This window comes from Leishmania mexicana, chromosome 9 (genome assembly GCF_000234665.1).
Source record: "Leishmania mexicana MHOM/GT/2001/U1103 complete genome, chromosome 9".
In the NCBI taxonomy this organism is placed as follows: Eukaryota; Euglenozoa; class Kinetoplastea; order Trypanosomatida; family Trypanosomatidae; genus Leishmania; species Leishmania mexicana.
The window spans coordinates 173,165-191,330 of NC_018313.1; the positions used below are offsets into that span (position 1 = coordinate 173,165).

General features: G+C 62.9%; 5 protein-coding genes across 5 annotated transcripts; all 5 read left to right on the top strand.

Annotated features, from left to right (window-relative positions):
- Positions 1 to 820: 820 nt before the first annotated feature.
- On the top strand, positions 821 to 2,779 carry LMXM_09_0470 (putative serine/threonine protein phosphatase; the record flags this gene model as incomplete). Its single annotated transcript, XM_003872680.1, has 1 exon — positions 821 to 2,779. One exon carries the CDS (start codon positions 821 to 823, stop codon positions 2,777 to 2,779), a length of 1,959 nt encoding a protein of 652 aa, XP_003872729.1.
- Positions 2,780 to 5,148: 2,369 nt separating this feature from the next.
- LMXM_09_0480 (conserved hypothetical protein) lies at positions 5,149 to 7,329 on the top strand (the record flags this gene model as incomplete). Its single annotated transcript, XM_003872681.1, has 1 exon — positions 5,149 to 7,329. One exon carries the CDS (start codon positions 5,149 to 5,151, stop codon positions 7,327 to 7,329), a length of 2,181 nt encoding a protein of 726 aa, XP_003872730.1.
- An 855-nt stretch (positions 7,330 to 8,184) lies between these two features.
- On the top strand, positions 8,185 to 9,420 carry LMXM_09_0490 (conserved hypothetical protein; the record flags this gene model as incomplete). The annotated part of the gene is made up of 1 exon (XM_003872682.1): positions 8,185 to 9,420. One exon carries the CDS (start codon positions 8,185 to 8,187, stop codon positions 9,418 to 9,420), a length of 1,236 nt encoding a protein of 411 aa, XP_003872731.1.
- A 1,465-nt stretch (positions 9,421 to 10,885) lies between these two features.
- Positions 10,886 to 15,412, top strand: LMXM_09_0500 (conserved hypothetical protein; the record flags this gene model as incomplete). The annotated part of the gene is made up of 1 exon (XM_003872683.1): positions 10,886 to 15,412. One exon carries the CDS (start codon positions 10,886 to 10,888, stop codon positions 15,410 to 15,412), a length of 4,527 nt encoding a protein of 1,508 aa, XP_003872732.1.
- Positions 15,413 to 16,267: 855 nt separating this feature from the next.
- Positions 16,268 to 17,446, top strand: LMXM_09_0510 (conserved hypothetical protein; the record flags this gene model as incomplete). The annotated part of the gene is made up of 1 exon (XM_003872684.1): positions 16,268 to 17,446. One exon carries the CDS (start codon positions 16,268 to 16,270, stop codon positions 17,444 to 17,446), a length of 1,179 nt encoding a protein of 392 aa, XP_003872733.1.
- Positions 17,447 to 18,166: the final 720 nt, after the last annotated feature.

An 18,166-nucleotide genomic window follows, 5' to 3' on the forward strand; every position in this document is an offset into this window, starting at 1 on the left:
CATGACAGTCGGGAGGGGAGGGCGCACACGCACCTGGGACCTCCCTGCGCTCGTGCGTTGGCTCAGCTTCGCCCAAGCAGGCGGAAGGAAAACGCCGCGCGTCGCTCCTGTTCCCCCCCCCTCCCCCCACACACGCACACCCTTCCCCTCCGTGAAGCGCGTGCGAGCATCTATGTCGCTGTCCTCTCCTTGCGCCTTCCACCCATCATCACGACCACGACCGTCCCCCCTCCCCCTTCCGCTCCATCCACATCCCTTTTCGCCTGAGCCCAGGTGTAGGACGCGTCAGCACACACACACACGCACGCACGCACACGTACACACCCGTATATATATATATATACACATACATATACATAGGTGTATAGGTATGGGTATACAGACATACATGTAGAGAGCGAGAGATACCGTTTCCCCGTGGCACCGCAGAGCACACACGAAGAGGAGCAGAAGGCTTCCCCCCTCCCCCTCCTGGTTGTTATATTATTATTTTAAAGGGGGGAGGGCGCCGGTGGAGCTCCACCGCACACACACAGCACACGCACACACACACACGTGCGTTGCAGTAAAAACGGGGCGCAGCGCTCGAGCGGATAGAGACACGTGGCAGGAGCAAATACACACTAAACAGTAACAAGAAAGGGGCGGGGAGGAAAGTCAGCGCCGTGGCGATTCTTGAAGGGGCGGGTGTGGGGTGTGTGCGCGTGGACAACACCACGATCATACACGCATACATATAGCAGACGCACACGCTGTTTCATCGCCGACCCCCCCCCTTCCTCCTCTGTCGCCGCGTGTTGGGCCCTTTTGTGCCGCGACCATGTCCAGCGACTTGATGGAGCTCTCCCGCGAGGAGCTCATCAGCCGCGTGCTCGACCTCCAGTCCGAGAACAACGCGCTGAGCCGGCAGCTGCGCAGCATGGCGAACAGACGCGGCGGCACATCATCGCCCACGCAGGCTGATTCCCGTAGTAGAAACACCAGCGGTGGCATCGGCTCGATGTACAGCGATCCTTCCGCGTTCATCGCCACCAACCCGGTCTCTGTGCGACGTAATGGCAGCCTCTCCACCGCCTCTGAAGCCCCCATGTCAGCGGCGGCGGATCGACTGAGCGGGTGCGCGAGTGGGTCGCCGTCGGCGCCGAGCTTCGAGATATCCATGTCAGTGATCGTCATCGAAAACGGCGCCGCGCTTTCGGTTCCGCTCTCCTCGGTGCTCGACAAGACGTACGGTCGCCAAGATCTGCGCGACGCCGACACGCCTGTGGTCTCGTCCAAGTACCTGCGGGATACCAACTCCTTGCGAACACAGCGCTTTTCCATCGGCAGTGTCAGTGCCACCGGTGGCGCTGGGGCGGATGCGTCGCCTAGCATGAACTTAGACGAGGAATTTTCGGACAACCTCAGTCCAGGGCGGCCAAGCTCTGCTTTTGGACGCGGCAGTGTCCTCATGCGTGGGAGCGGTGCCAACGCCGGTGGCAGTGTTAACGACGCGGATGATGAGCCGTACCCGAAGGACCCTCGCGCGGGCTCAGCCGGTGGCGCCGCCGCCGCCTCCAGCCTTGCACAGCGCGCTGGAGTAACCCACCTGAATCTTCGCCGAGACGTCCTCTTCGCGCGTGACCTCTCACTGGACGCGGACGCCATCATCACGCATCAGACGCTGCGGCTTTTCAACCAGCAATTTGCGCGGGGCGCAAACATGCTGTCGCCCATGTCCTCGTACGGCAACGCAGTGTACCACTACATCGTAAAGACGTTTGCGGTGCGCAACGGCTGCGAGCACTCACCAGACGATGTGGAGGGTTTTGGCCGCACACTTATCAACCTCTGCGAGGAGGTAAAACATATACTCCTAGATGAACCGCGGCACGGGTCCGTCGCGTCACCGTGCTACGTCTTTGGCGACCTGCACGGCAACTTCCGCGACCTCTTCTACTTCATGGACAACCTCATTAGCTTCCAGGACCTGCGCTACACCCCGCACCGCTTTGTCTTCCTCGGCGACTACGTTGACCGTGGCGAGTTCAGCGTCGAAGTTGTGGCCTACCTGTTCTCGATGAAGGTGCTCGCCCCGCACAAGGTCCTGCTGTTGCGCGGCAACCACGAAGACACCCTCGTGAGCGGCGACATATCCGGCTACGGCAACACGAGCTTCCGTGCCCAGTGCCACACCACCTTCGGCGCCGCCCTCGGCGAGGAACTGTGGCACCGCGCGAGTTCGGTCTTTGCCCATCTGCCGCTGACGGCGAGCATCGACGGCAAGATTTACTGCACGCACGGCGGCATCCCGCGCTACAGCGGCGGCGTCGACGACCGGCTCGGCATTCTGAACAGCGCCGACTTCCCGGTGATGGAGTCGTTCTTCCAGGTTCCGGAGAGCGAGACGCCGCAGCACCGCATGTACCGCCAGATCGGGATGGATACTTGCTGGGCCGACCCGGCCGAGAACGAGAGTGAGCTCGATCGGTTTGGATTTGGCTCGAACCCGCGCGGCACCGGCGTCATTTTGTTTGGCTCCAAGGCGGTGGACGACTTCCTCGACCACTTTCACTTTGAGTACATCTTTCGCGCCCATCAAGAGAAGTCTGATGGGCTGAAGCTGAGCAAGAGCGCCCGCGTCTTCACGATCTTTAGCACGAGCGCCTACGTGGGTCACCAGAATGGTGCTGGTGTGGTGCTCGTCGCGGAGGGAAAGATCCGCCTGATTGTGAAGACGGCAGACACGTACGAGGAGGAGGACTACGTAGCGGAAGTCGAAGATGTCCATCGGCGCTAAGTCTGTGTCACTATGTGTGTGTGTGTGTGTGTGCGTACGCCTCGGCTGTCGTGTCTTGTCTCTTATCCGCCTCCTCTCTTCTCCCGTCGTATTACTCCCCTCCCGCTCCTCCTGGCACGCACCGCTGTACATCTCGTCTGTTGGTGGGTACGTGGGCGTTGTGACACGCTGCGGGCCGCCCCGTTGCGCCGCCGCCACCCCACCCATCCGCGCCCCCCCCTCTCCCCCGCTCCAACTCCCTTCCGCCGTCTCCCCCACCACCACCACCGTACACATGCGCGCACAAGATGTCCCTTGCGCAGCATGTGACTCGGTGATCTTTCGCCTTCCCGACTGCGTGGTTGTGCGCGCGTGTATGTGCGTAAGCGTATAGACGTGTTCCTGTGATCCTCGGATGCGCGCGTCCTCTCCGCGCCGACCCACCCCCCCCCCGATGGTCGGTGCTTTTTTTTCCCGTTCCTTTTAGGTTTTGCTCTCCGCACCACCCCTCACGCGCACGGGCCAGGTGGGGGTGCCCAACGGTGCCGCTCGCTGACCTTCTTCGCTTTCGCCCCCCCCCCCTCCCCCCCCGCTCCCTCCTCGTTGCGGCGTTCTTCTGACCCGTGTGCTGGTGCTGGTGCTTGGGGGGGGGGTGCGGCTCTGTCTTGTACCGCGTGTGTTTGGCGAAAAAAAAAACCTGGAGAGTGGTGCGCCGGCGCCTCTCCGAGGGTGGGGTGATATCGGGGGGGCGGCGGTGCACCACTCTTCAGGCCGCACTCGCAGCGGCCCTCCTCTCCGTCAGGGGAAGGCGAAAATAAATATATATATATATATAATCTCGAATCACCAGCGCACATCCGCGGCATAAATCGGCAAGTGGACGTCGCTCAAGCCAACGGGGATCATCTTACAGTCCGACCTTTTTCCGTCTCCCGTACCTATGCATGCGGCCATCACAGCTCAGCCGATGGTGCGCTGCGGCTCCCGCTACTACGGCTGCCGCACACGAGCACACAACCATAGTGTCTCCGTTTGTTTTCGAGTGGTTCAAGCTGTCTCGCTGCAACCCCTCCGTCCACACACACACATACACACACACACGTACCACGCTCTTTCCCCTCAGCCCCCTCCTCCCCTCTCCTAATCCCTTTCGGGAGGAGAGACCTGATGTCCTTTCTCCTGCCCAACGCGTCCATTACCCTGCCCTCGAACAGGAGCGCAACCCCCACCCCCGCCCACTCCCCCCTCGGGCCTGCCACCGCACAATGCACCGACTCAGTGACCTGAGCGCGTCCTCTGCCTCAAACCATACCCCCACCCCCCACCACCCTCCCGCCTCGCAGGCCGCATCACAGCCGCTCCCATGGCGCCGTGTGCACCTGACCGTGCCACCACCAGAGGAGGGCCGGCACTGGCAGGGGATAGGGTGTGGGTGCGCTGGGCCCTTAGATACCACGCACGGAGGTGTCCCCTCGTCATCAGAGAGAGTGATTCCAGTCGAGAACGCAGAAGGGCATGCACAGTGTATCCGCATGGTGTGGAAGCGGTCGGAAGACGCGTGTGCGGCTGCCGCTGCGGCGGATGCTTCTCAGTCCCCCGCCCCCCACCCCTGCACGCTCAGTGGGACCGCTCCAATGCTCCTCCACCCTCTCCCTCTGCACGCCTCCTTAGCTGCTCTTCTTTTACTCCGCGTTGTAAGAGCAGCCGGCACTCACGCATAGCTACACAGCTGCTTCGGTGGTATCGTGGGAGGTGCTTGTGTGGCGCCACCACGACACAGAGGGGCAGAGGCGCGGACACCACACACCCACACACACACCGCACCTCACACTCACTCACGCAAGCACCCGCGTTCGTCAGGAGTCTTGCTCTACCCCTCCCTCGCTTCATCTCTCGCGCTGGTGCGGCAAAGGGAGCGTATGTAAATATATACGCACGCACGCACACAGCGCCACGCCCGACGTCGTCTACCGCCATTTTTTTCGAGAGGCGACGAGGTTTCGCTTTAGACGGTCATCAAGTTTCTCTGAGGAGGGAGGAGGGGAGGGGAGGGGGGGGGGCGGTTTGCGTGAGCACCACCACGGCGCATCCGCCACCCACTCACCGCCGACATCACCACTTCACATGCTGGTATCCTTCGCGCCGTGGTGAGTTTCCTGCTGCCTTTGTTCCACCTCTCGTGTGTGTGTGTGTGTGTGTGTGTGTGTGTGGACAGTACAACCGACGTGTGTGCGTGAGCCACCGAGATCGAAAGGGCTTTTTTTTTTTGGTGGAGGAGAGGCGGGCGGGGTGGGCCTGTGTGAGGGACGGTACAACGGACACGGACGGCGCACATCACCCTCTCCGTCCCCCTTGATCGACGGCACCATCGGTGCTTCTGCCTGTTGAGGATGCTGCGCGGTGTCTCGTTGGTGCCGCAGCAGCGGGCGGTGAAGGACCCGCAAGACCTTCCCAGCGAGCTGAAGAACTCTCTCCTCGGTGTGTCATTCTTCCATGCTCCTCCAGGCTACGGGTCGACCGGCGGCAGCTGCGCCAACTCGGCGCAGGTGTCGTCGCCGCTTCTGGCGCGTGAGATGTCGCAATCACAGCACCTCTTCTCGAGAGGGCCCTCCCCGTCCTCGCTCATGTCACGAGTCTTTCGATCGGCGAAGCCTCGCTACAGCGCCGGCCTCACGGGGCAGGTGCCGGTCTTCGACTACAACGGCAGCCTCACGACGCGCCAGGTCGGTGTCCACACCTTTCGCTTTCGCAGTCTGTCCCTCTTCTACTTTCTTCGCTCGCAGCCGTGGGCAGTGCTAATCACGTACTCCATCGTCCTCTACCTCATCATTGTGCTGCTCATCACAGCCGTCTACTACGCGTGGGGGATGGCGTGCGGGGCGGCAGTGAACGCGGTGTCCGCCATCTACTTCACAGTCGTGAGTCTGGCGGCCAACGGCGGGTACATGGGCGAGGACGGAGACACGATGACGGACGCCACTCACATGTGCTACCGCGGTCGCACCGCCATCGTGATGGTGTGCTCGTACGTGAACATCCTGTTCGTCGGCCTCGTCGCGGCCCTCGTGGTCAGCAAGGCCGAATACACGGGCAAGCTGGGCCACCGCGTGGTCTTCAGCGACTTCTGCACGCTGACAACCGTCCCAGGCCGGGTGGATCAGTGGCGGCTGGTGTTTCGAGTAGCCAACGTAGACAATCACATTCCTCTGGCTCGCGGCAAGCTGCGCCTGTTCTGCGTTACGGCAGAGCCCCTCAAGGACTACCACTTACGTCAACAGCAGCTTCAGGAGCTGCGGCACTCACGCCCCATGAAGAAACTCGCGGGATCGACGTGGAGCGGCGCCCATCAGCTCCTGCCAGGGGTGGAGCTCGACGGAGGTGGCGGCGGGCGGCAGCCGCAGCGGATAGCGCCGCCGTCGGCGGAGGCAGATGATAGCCTTCACTCTGCGAAGGCAAAGAGACGACACGCAAAGCCGCATAGTCATCGACACAGCGCGCTGGCGCCACTTGACTCTGCTGGGAGCGGCAGCAGAGAGGATAAAAGCGGGTTGACCCGGGCGCAGCGGGATCGGCAGCTGCACAAGAGCGGCAGTGGTGGTCATACAGACGAGCCGGACAGTCCGAGACGCCATCGCTGGCAGCGCCGTGAAGGCTCTCTCGATCCCCACAAAAGCCACGGCATGCCGTCCAAAGAAAGCGGGGGACGCCGGAGCGGCTCCAGCAGGTCGTCGTCTGGCTCTGACGACTCCACACTGAGCACCTCCGTTGCTTCGCCCCGCTACCTGTCGGTCTCGTCTTCTGCGAAAGCCACCTCCTCCACACGCACAGGACGCAAGGCGATCACCAGAGAGAAGGCTCTGTCGCCGAAGTCGCGGACCAGCTCAGCGGTGGACAACGTGGACTTGGACGAGGCAAACTCGTCCGTGAGCAGCTGGGAGGGCAGCTACCTCGACGCCGCCTCCCCGGCCGCAGAGATGGGAAGCGAGCCCGGCGTTGCCTTCCCCGGCAAGCAATCTCTGTCACCGACTGGAATACCTGAGCCTGCTGTCTCGGTCCCCATTCCAAGCCGCTCTCCCAGCGACGATGACGGCAATGTGATGGAGCGGGTGCATCTGTGCATTCATGAGATGCGCTGGACCTGCGCCGGGGAGACGTACCTCGACCGCGGTGAACGCGGGCAGCTCTCCCTGTGGTATCCGGCTGACATCATTCACATCATCGACGAGCGCAGTCCGCTGCACCCCTTCTTGGAGCGGCCACAGGTCGCGGCGTCGCTCGGGAGCAGCTGTGCCTCTGCCGAGGCGATGTCCGGATTCGCGCGTCGCACGGACCTGGTCCGGCAGCACCTCCAAATTGTGGCCGTCTTTGACGCGACCGAGATGGAAAGCGGCTCCACCATTACAGCGAAGCGCACCTACACCAACGAGGACATTGTAGCCCACTACAAGTTCTCTGACCGTCTCGTGCACATGCACCCGGAGAGCAGCGAGGTGTTGCTGGACTTCCACTACTTCAACGCGTTGCTGCCGGTGCACCTCGTCGAGCCCTCCACGACGGAGTCGGACATGTAGGGAGAGGCAACAAGGCCTTCTAGTTGCTGGCAGAGTAATGGAAGCAGAGAAGGACGAGATGCCATGCACGCACACAAGCGCGGGGGTGCATGCGTGAGCTTGTGTGCGTATGTGTGTATGTTGCAATGACGTTGTGGGTGCGTGACCACCTCCGCCTTTGACCTTCTCTTCAGCCGTCTCGTGATGGGCGTTGGCGGTCGTGACATCCGTCACACGGACACACCCACCCACCCACACACACACACACACACACGCATGCCGATGCGAGCGGCAAGAAGAGAGGAAGCTAGCGTCGAGAGCGCAACGGCGGAGGCAAGCCATAGCCGCCGACGATCGCGCCCGGGACCCATCATGGCCGAGCGTCTCCCACTGTCTCCTGTTATATATCTCTTGGGTATATGTACGGGCACATCTCAGATTCGATGGAAGGGCACAAGAACGAGAGAGGGACAGACAGACAGACAGAGAGATTGGAGGGGGGGTGACTACATGCCGTGATGGTTGGCGTCCCCTTTGCCGTTTCTATCGGAAGGAGAGGAGTGTCTCGGCGTCCCCCAACCCCCTCCGCATTCGCCCTGCACCCACCGTTATCACCTGCCCTCTCCCTCCCTCCCTTTCCTCTGTCCGCGGGTGTGTGTGTGTCTTCTCTCGCACCCATATGTGCCACCACAATCTCTTAGGAGCATCGCGCATCGCCTCGTGATAGGAAAACGCCATCGAAAGTCGTCAAGATCATCCCTGTTGTTACCGTTGCGAGGAAAGTGCGGGGCACGAGGAGGGCATCTCCGTCGTACCCATCCCAGACGAAGAGCGACGGCGGACGAGGAGGAGGAGGAGGAGGAGGAGGGGGGCCATATGGAGAAGTTCCGTCACTTCGGCGATGCCGCAACGGGCATACACCCCTTCACCTTCGTGATGGCCCCGACCACCGCCGGTCGAATCGGCTCCGTCTGCATGTTTCCCGCGCGCCTTCTCTTGACCGCCGTGTTTGCGCTTCTCCTGCTCGTGACAGACACGCTCCTATGGCTTGTCTACTTCGCCTATCTCAGCCTGCTCGGTCGCCTCCTCCTTGCGCCGCTGCAGCGAGCGTGGCTGCGTGGCCTGCTCTTCTCCATCGGCCACATCTTTCCACAGCAGCCAGCGGCGATGGTGAAGCCTCCGCAACAGGAGCGTGAGGCGAGCAGTTCCTCCCATTCGGCCCGTGCGGGCGACCTCGTTGTGTGCAACCTGCAGTCTGTGTGGGATGCCTTGGTGCTCGAGGTGATGCTAGCGCAGCCGTACCACGCCATTTGCTTCCCTGATGCGACGATGGCGGGAAAAGACGGTGCCGCATCGTCAACAGAGGCAGCTGCAGCGCCCGGTCTGCGTGTCTTCTGGCCTGGACCCATGCAGCGCTGGCGAGTGTGGGCCTACACCCGCCGCACCAGCTCCCTCGCCTTTCTCACGGCGCAGCAGCCGGACAGCGCCGAACAGCAGGCCATCCGGAAAAAGACAGAGGCGATGGAGCTGCCGCTCTACCGTGTGCAGAAGGCAGCGGTGCGTGCCGGGGTGCCTGTGTGGTGGTTCGGCGAGGGCACGTGTAGCAATGGGCGTGGTCTGCTGCTCATGCCGGCGGTAACGTGCACATCTGCCGCGGCCTCCAACGCATCGGCAGGTTGCGTGGTGCACCTCGCCACGATCCAGTACGACTCGCCCGCCCTGCAGAACGTGCTTGGCAACGATAATGAAGGCTTCTTCGCGGCGCTCTTCCGCACTGGGCTGCTGCTGTACGGCAGCACGGCGCCGGCCTGGACAAGCCCCTTCTTCCCCACCGCTGAGGTGACGTATCGCAGCACGCGTCTTGCGCGCGCCACACCGTCAACGGCGGCGGATAGAAAATGCGCCGCATCGATGTGCCACTGGACTCTGTCCGCGCCAGCGCTGCTGGAGCTGCGCAACGCCATGTGTCAGCGAGGCCAGCCGCTGGTCGTGAGCGGCAACACTGCTGGCGTGCGCCGCCAGCCGCTGTCGGTCGGCGTCAGGGAGAAGAAGGGCTTCCTAGAAGCGTACAGGGCTATGCTGGACAGCAAGAAGACGTCACCGTCTCCGTGAAGCGCGAGAGAGTGGCGATGAGTACGTTGTCGGGGTCGGCACGTCACGTCCATGCGCATCGTGAGCAGGTGCCGTGTGCGACTAATACCCCCTGACGGATTGGCTGCGCTAACACACGCACATGCGCTACACAACAACGCGCTCTAGACTCTGTCTGTCTCCCCCAGCCCCAAAGGGAAGAAGGAGAGGGGCGAGTCGGCGCTCTGGAGGATGCACGAGGTGAGCAGGCGATGAGCCCCAAGCGGTTTGATGCACACACACACACACACACACACACACACACACACACACGCACGCATGCATGCATAGTTTCCTTTTCTGCGCCATCGGCTGCTGCCGCCTTTGGAGGTGCGCGCGTTCGTCTTCATCCTTCCCGCGCACCCCACCACTGCCACCTCCCATCCTCCTCCTCGTTTTCCCTCGGCTCATACCATCCTCATCGACGTAGTCCACGACGGCCACCAACCTGACACCGTGGTGCGCACGTGCGTGCGTCTGTACGCAAGTGAGCGTTGGGGATTTGTACCGGAGGCACGTCTCTCTGTGTCTCCGCCCCCCTCCCCTCCCTCCCCTTCCCTCACCCCATCACCCAGACACACACACACACACACACACACACAGACACACACACAGACCTCCAGCCTCTACCACCGCAGCATTAGGAGACAGGGGTGTGTATACATGGGTTGCGTCTTTCAGCAGCAGCCGCGGTTGTTTGAGCATCACCGCTGCCGGAGGTGAGAGGGGCGCCCGCGCACCTCTGTCCCCACCCGTGCCGTCTGCGCGACCGTACGTGCGTCTCTTGGCCCTCACACACACACACACACACACACGCACACCTTCCTCTTCTACCATGGAGGACGATGTCTCTCGCGCGCCACCCATGGCCTTGTCGCTGCCACTGCAGCTGCTTCAGGGTTTAGGGGGCACCGAGAGTGCGAACAGCGGGCAGGAGGGCATCGCTAGCGTCCCTTCCACTGACGCAGGCGCCCATCCAACCGCCGCCCCGACTTGGCTACGGCGCCGAAAACTTAACCGCCCCTCGCCTCCACCGCTGCTTAGCCATCTGGCTCTCTCGGCTCACAAGACGGACTTGCAGACCGCTGCTCCCTGCCTGACATCGGTGTCTCTCTTTCCCGAGGGGCACAGTCCGATCGCACCCGCTTCCCCTCGACCTCTGGTGACATCCTCGAAGTCCGTTGCACCGCCCGCGCCAGTCGACGATGGCACAGATGCGGCGGCCGCCGGCGTGTCGTCCCGGCGTCCCTCCGCAGTCTCAGCAGTGCCGTTCACGTCAGCAGGTGCAGAAGCGCCACAACCCCCACCACTTTTTCGCTGGCACAGCAGCAGCAGCAGCAGCAGCAGCGGCGGCGGGGACACCTTACCATCGCGGCCGACAGCCAGCGCGCGTGTGCTGCCGTGGTGGAAACGCATCCTCGTTGACGTCGCGTACCGTCAGCGGCTCATGCAGCTCAGCACAGAGAGCTATCACGAAGAGTTGCGGCTGTTGCGCGACACGCCGGAGCTGCTGTCCTCTGGAGAAGAGATGGAGGTGCGGAAGGTATGGAGAGAGCGGCTCTGGATGGACGACGAACTGGAGAAGGCGGAGCTGCGTCCATCCAAGATCGACGTTGTGCGCCGGCAAGAGGCACACGGCACGGCCAGTGGAATCGCAGCCCTCTCCTCGGCCTTTGCACCGTCCCACGTCGGCACGACCGAGCACGCCGCGCGGCAGCAGCAAGCGGCAGCGCCGATGATGGAAGAGGTGGACGAAGTGGTGGTCATGGCGCAGCATGTCGTGTTCCGCGTTGGGCACGACGAAATCCCGTCGCGCTTCTCGACAAAACACCCCCACTCCATAATCGATGCCTCTGCATTGGCGAGCGTGCAGCACGTTGAACTCGGTGCCATGCCTCCCGCCAAGCAGATGCGAGAGCAGCAGCAGCAACAGCAGGAGCGCGCCATCAAGCAGCACCTCGCCTCCCTCCGCCGCTTTTCGCGCGACACACCGTACGAGCTCAAGGAGCGCCTTGCTCGCGACATTGTAGCCGGTCGGGTCGATGTGCCCATGCAGACCGCCATCACGGATGCCGTGATGGACGAGCAGCAGTGCTCTCGCCCCACCACGCGGCGGCACTTATCGCCGGACCTGTGTGTGTTTCCCTCACCGCGGAACGAAAGGCGCCGCGCCGCCGCACGCCAGAGACAACGGCACGATGACGAACAGCCCGCGTCAGCAGCTGCACTCATGTGGCGGCTGCCGCTGCGCAAGCCGAAGATGCCAACGACGCCGCTATGGCAGCGCCCCTGGCTGCCGCCGGGTACGTGGGCCGTCGAGATGGCGCACGGCGATGTGGCACGTGCACAGGCGCTGATGCGCCCCTCGGCCGTCCGCGACCCGTTTGTCGTGGAAAAGCGGTCGGCGGCCATCAAGGACAGTGTAGAGGCGCCAAGGCACCACCAAAGCAGACCCAAAGGTACGGGAGTGGCGACGGCAGCCACTGACGGCGAGCAGCACCGCCCCAATGTTTGGATTCGCCGGCAAGAAGCCGCAGTGGCGTGCACAGATGGCACGGAGAACCTTTACGGACTCCAGTACGTCTGGCGGTCACCGCTGCCGCCGGGAGGGTTCATTCGCGTCTCTCCTGATCCACGCTTTGCCATGTGGCCCGACTCGGAGGACGAGGACAGCGACGAGGGCGTACTTGACAACACGGAGAAGTACGACAACTCGCAGGCGCGTGGGATGCGCGCAGGCGACGGTGATGGTGTCCGTGAAGACGTTCACTGCAACGTCTCCAAGATCTCGACGGGCGCCTCTCAGCATCATGACCGCCAAGCGCAGATGCGTCGCCTCGCACGCCGTGTCAACCGCCGAACGCACAAGCTGCGCTGGCTACACAGCATTGGCCGCCGTCGTGTGTGCTACAATGATCTGGCCCTCTCCGACTCGGACAGCTCCTTCGCAGGCGCCGCCTCGGCATCGTCTTCCTCCTCATCTCGGTCCACCTCACCGACAGTTTCGGCGCTGCGCGACATTCATGTTGCAGCCGAGGTCAAGAAGGCAAGTAAGACGTCGGTGCGTCTACCGTTGCTCCATGAAGATGGCAAGGCCCGTCGACGCCAGCGGCGGAGGCAGGAACGCCTCAAGGACACCTCACGAGGGTCGCGGCCCGTGTACGACAGCGCGTTGAACATCAACGTCTACGCCGAGATCGTCGAGAGCCAATCTCAGCACGTCAGCACTGTTGGTACGTCGCCTCTTCGAGCGAAGTCGAAACAACACGGCCAGCAAGCGCGCAATGCCACGACAACGACGCGCCGCTTCCTCGGGTGCTACCGGCAGAGCCGCCTCCTCATTCACTTCAAGCTGTACTGCCGGGCCTTGTACGAGGAGGAACGGGTGCGCCGTGGCGTTCCTGGCACCCACGTAATTGGACGCGCCGGCGGAAGCGCGCCAGAGTACACGCCGGCAACGGAAGGACTGCTTGCCGGGGTGCCGGCCATTCCGCACCCGGTGCTGAAGCTGCAAGAGCACGCGCCGTCACTGCGTAAGTCCCACGCCCATCGCATCCCCGTTGCGTCGACCATGAGCGGCTGCCGCTGCTGGGAAGGTCTGTACCCGGCCCTCGGCACCAATCTGGCCACTCCGGTTCAACAGGCGTGGCGGCAGCTGCGGCGGTCCAGCCTGGTGCGTCAGGCCCTGCGCGACATCTACGACGAGCTTCCACACGACAAGGAGGGCCTCCTGGGCAAGCGGGCGTTTGTGCTGTTTGTGCTGCAGCTGCTCGAGCTCTTCTTCCCCACCCGCCTCCCCGTGGCGGCCCACATCGCAGTCGCGGAGGAGGAGTGGGTGTACCGCGGCACGACGGAGCACGTCGGGCCACAAACCTTTCACGAGAAGTTCTTCGTCTTTCCGTTCATCTTTTACCGCGACATCGCCGCCGTGACGGAGGCGCAGCTCGTCGAGTTCTGGACTCTCGTCCGCGTCTGCTTCGATGCTCAGAAGCGGGCGCAGGAGAGGCCGGCGGCGACGAGCGCAGCGGTGAGTGGGCGGCCGTCGTCGCTGGCGGGAAAACGTGGCGATGTGCCGCGACCTCCCCTCCTCTCCCTTCTGACGCCGCTGACACTTTTCACAGCGGAGCAGCTGGACGTGCTGCTCTCGCGCCCGCCGCCGGCGTTTGACGTGGGCGTGTACGATCGATACTGCCTGCTCCGCCAAGCCTTTCGTGATGACCCTAAAGTACGTATGGCCCCGCGCGATCATCAGTACGTTGTGGCACGCAGTGTGGTGGAGACGCAGCTGCAGCAGCAGCAGAGCCTAGGCGCTAGCAACTGGGTGGCACAGAAAGGGAGCGCCGCACACAAGATGGCAGCAGCGCTGACGGCGTGTCGGGCGCAGCTCTGCTCGGCAGACGTGAAGCGGCGCGCGGAAGTGGCGACGGCGGCGCAGCGGGAGCGAGAATCACGTCAGCGCAGCCTGCAGGCACAGGAGCACAGGACGCTGCTCGAACAGTCGGACTACTACCAAGCGCGCATCAGCCGGATTCAATCACGCGCCGCAACCGTGATTTCGGGTATTGAGAGCACCTGCAGCACCTGGGAGCTACACCGCACCGAGGCGTACGTCCCTCCGCAGAAGGACGACAACGCCGACGCGCGGCTGCCGGTGGAAGACGACGTGGAAGAGCTTCTCCTGGAGTACCTTGACGACGTGCCGCTTGACGTCTTCGACGGGCAGGTGTCGCTGCGTGAACGCTACCTCCTCTACGCCGACCTCCGGCATGAGCGACTCAAGCGCACCTTTTCCTCGCCGCACCCGCCTCCCGATCCCGCCCCCTCCGTCGCACTCACGGATGACGGCCGCAGTGCTGCGCTACCGCCAGTGAGCCCGGTAGGGCGAGCCACGCCGTCTCGCCCACCTGTGAAGCCGGATAATGTGGCGCAGCAGTACATGGCGGTGATGACAGGTGACCTTGGCGCAACGCTGCGGCGCGTCACCGTCTCAGAACAGACGAAGCCCTTGCTTGATGGCGCGAGCAATGCCAACGGCGGCGCTGTCATCACGCCCCCCACCACGTCCTACGTCGCAGGTATGTACCCTCTACGGGCCGTGCGGCGAACGGTGAGCTCGGTGCTGTGCCCGTCGCGAGTGCCTAGCCGCTGGAGGAGAAGCATCATGAACAGAAGAAGCGAGACAAGCCTGTTGGGAACGTGCACAACGTCCTTCTCGGTCTCGGGTGTTGAGGACGACGGCAGAATCGGTGCGGCCTCGACGTTCTCGTCCTTCTACACCGCCACCCCCGTCTCATATGCGCAACCCACGCGCAGCCCAACGACACGCGGCGTTCAGCCCAAAGGCGTTGCCGCGAGCACCAGCGTGTGTGGCGTGAGCGGGCGGTATACTGGGAAAGATAAGGATGCTGCGATGGAGGCCATGGTGAGCAGCGCATCTCACACCGGTGTGCGCAAGAAGTCCTGTTACCGAAAACCTGCTGCGCCACAGCCACGCCAATTGTCGCGTCTGGTCACACCATTTGTTCCTGTATCCCCGCTTCAGAGGCCACGCGACGGTGACGTGCCCATCCTCTTCGGCCTGAACTGGGTAGCGAACATGCCTGCAAGCACCCAGCGCGACACATCGCCACTGCCGCAGCACCAGCAACCGCTCACGTCCGCCAGGGCCTCATCCGCCGCGGCGCTTTCGACGGCGTCCACGTCGTCGGTCCTGCTTCTAGATCTAGGCGAAGGAGTCACCAACGCATCGCCGAGATCTGCTCCGTGGATCTCGCAGCAGGGCTCGACGGTGGTGCACCACGTCAGCCCTCGACTACCGCACCCGCCGGCAACGTCCACTGTGCATGCGCCAGCGCTGCCAGCGTCGCTACAGTATGCTCAGCGCCTGCGCGCGCAGAAGCGTCGCCAGGAGCAGTACAAGCGGCAGTTTAACAACACCGCCAAGGCCGCAGCAGGAGTGACCTGTAAGCATTGAATCCAGCTGAGAGGAAGGCAAAGGTGGTGGGGGGAGAGTGCGGAAGCTCACAATGCACGCACGCACGCCGCAAAGATGTAGGAGGCGGTGTGACGCATTCATGTATGGGCGCGGAGGACCTACTTGCGCATCGTCCCGCCTGCCGCCCTCTCCCCACCCCTCACCCCCTCTCCTCTGCAGCACACTCGTTCGATTCCCACACACACACACACATGTATGTATACACATGTGCACATGTGCACACACGCACGCCTTTGCCGTCGGTGTGCCGACCATACACCCGCTCATGTACAGTATATATGTTCGCTGTTCCTCCCTGCGCTGTTGCTCCTCTCTCCCTGTGCCAACGCTGAGAAAAGGAAAAAGAAAAGGCCAACGTACGCCGCGCACCGACCCCGCACGGATGCACTCGACGACTGTGTATGGACAAGACATCCGGCGCCGCTGCCGCTTCGTTTTCCGCATGCGGGGGGGGTGCGAGTCCGTGGCCTGGAAAACGTCCACGGCGCGCCCCCTCCCCCTTCGGTGAAGACGAGAAGCGTTGTCCCCACCGACGCACATGGTACACAGACCGAATCGAGACTCGCTTCCCCCACCACACCCCCTCTCCTCTCCCTCCCTCCCTCTCTCGCCGACATGTGCTGCAGGGACGCGGCAGCACCCACGGCGGTATCGCGGCGGTCATTCATCTGCCTGAGTCCCTTCAGTGTCGCGTGTGACGCTGGCAGTGTCTTCGCGCTCTTGGCGCCCTACAACCAAGGAAGGAAAAGCGACTTCAAGAACCACCTTCACCACGGCGGTGGGGTGCGAGGGGTGCACTCCTGCCCCTGCTCTCCTTCTCCTGCACAAAAACCAATGTCCTCGGCCATCGTGTTGGTAGGGAACCGGCAGGTCATCCCATTGGCGAGTCGGCTGATTGTTGGCATACGCCTGCAGGGCACCATCGGCTTCGTCGACCCCGCGAGCCCGTATGTAGTCAAGCCGCGTCCCTATGCGTCCTACTTGGCCACGACGCTGCGGCGCCTGCAGTGCGCTGTTGCGTTGTTTGTGCCGACGAACACGGAGCACGACCGGGAGATGATGAACGTGTTCTACCGTCGCGACTTCTCCGTCCCGTTCCGCTACGTGAACGATCACTCGAAGTTTATCGGTGCTGGCTCAGGCCGCGGCAACCGCAAGAGAGACCTGGCGCCGAACAACTACACTGAGTATCTGCGCATCATGGCGAACGAGGCGAATGGCACAGGGCAGGACACAAGCCGCATCCTCTTTATCGACTCCGAGGTAAACTACCGCTTCACGCCGGTGCAGACCATCGTCCTCGACGCCTACGAGCCCCTGACGCGGCGGCAGCAACGAAAGCTTGTCCAGCAGCAGTACAGCAACCCGTTCGGTGACATCTCGTCTCGGCACGCACGGCGCTATGGGGCAGCTGCGGCGAGGGCGAGAAAGACGACGGTGCGACACCGCGCCGTCGTGAGTGCGCAGCACTTGCAGGATGCTATGGACACGCAGCAGAAGTACACAGACTTCCTGGTAGCGGAGCAGGAGGGGGTGCGGCTGCCCCCAGAGATGCGAGACGGGGTGCAGGACGGCCATGGGGGCGACCTCTGCCACCTTTCCAAAGGGTGCCTGCAGCGCTCCTCCCGGTCGTCCTCGTCGACGGACACCGAAGGTGATAAGACGCCTCCAGACGCCCACAAGGGCATCAAGGAGGAGGAGGAGCAGCAGCAGCCGAGCATGTCCTGCCCACTTGCCGTGAACCTGGAGGACTACAGCCTTGTCGCGCTGGCGGAGATGATCGCGGAGATGTCGGCCAGCGAAACGAGCGTGGCCGACTACATCAAGGCGGAGCCGCTGATCGAGAAGGTGGAGGTGCCCTTTCACGGCAAGGCGAACTACCTCGCCCCCGAGAACTGCGACAACATCGACCTGCTCAACTGGGACGAGATCCAGGTAATGGAGAAGGCGCACGGCACGGAAGTGCCCGAGACGGTAGAGGAGACGGAGGACCACAAGGACTTCTTTCGGTGAGCGAGAGAGGGCGGGGGAGGCAACCCTGATCGCGTGGGAAAGTCGGCCTGTCGCTCTCTGTGCACGTGTGTGTGTGTGTGTGTGTGTGTGTACAGCAGGCGGAGAGCCGCCTCTGTCTCCTGCTGTACACACACACACACACATGCACACGGGCGTCCTCTCGCTAGCTCCTCTACGCCGTCACGTGGCAGAGGGTGAAGGGGCGCATGGGGGCACATGTTCACGTCTGCAAACTTCTCACCACCACCATCACCATCACCACCTTCAGCTATCGCTGACGTTATGGCCTGCTGTCTGCCTGCATGCCTGCTGGGAGGGGAGGGGAGATCTCCCCTGTTTTGTCTTCTAGACGCGCACGCACCCGCCCCACCCCACCCCTGGTGTGGTGATCCTAGTTCCCAGAAGGGTCCCTGCTCCTCTGCCGCGACCCTCCTCCTCGACTCCACGCCATCCGACACCACCCATCAAGCAAAGTCGTATGTCCGTCCGTGCCAGTTTATACCCGAGAGAGATGGGAAAGGGAGAGAACAAGGCAAGACACGGAACGGCTCACGCACTCGCCGAGGCAGAGAGGCGTTGTGGACGATGCGGCTGATGCGTCGCGTCACGTCAGCTTGGCTGCCCTTTTTTTTTCCTCTTGGCATGTCTCCGCCTTACGCGCTCTCCCCCCCCCCCTCCCCCTCCCCCTTTGCTCACATGCGCACGTGCACAACGCAGAAG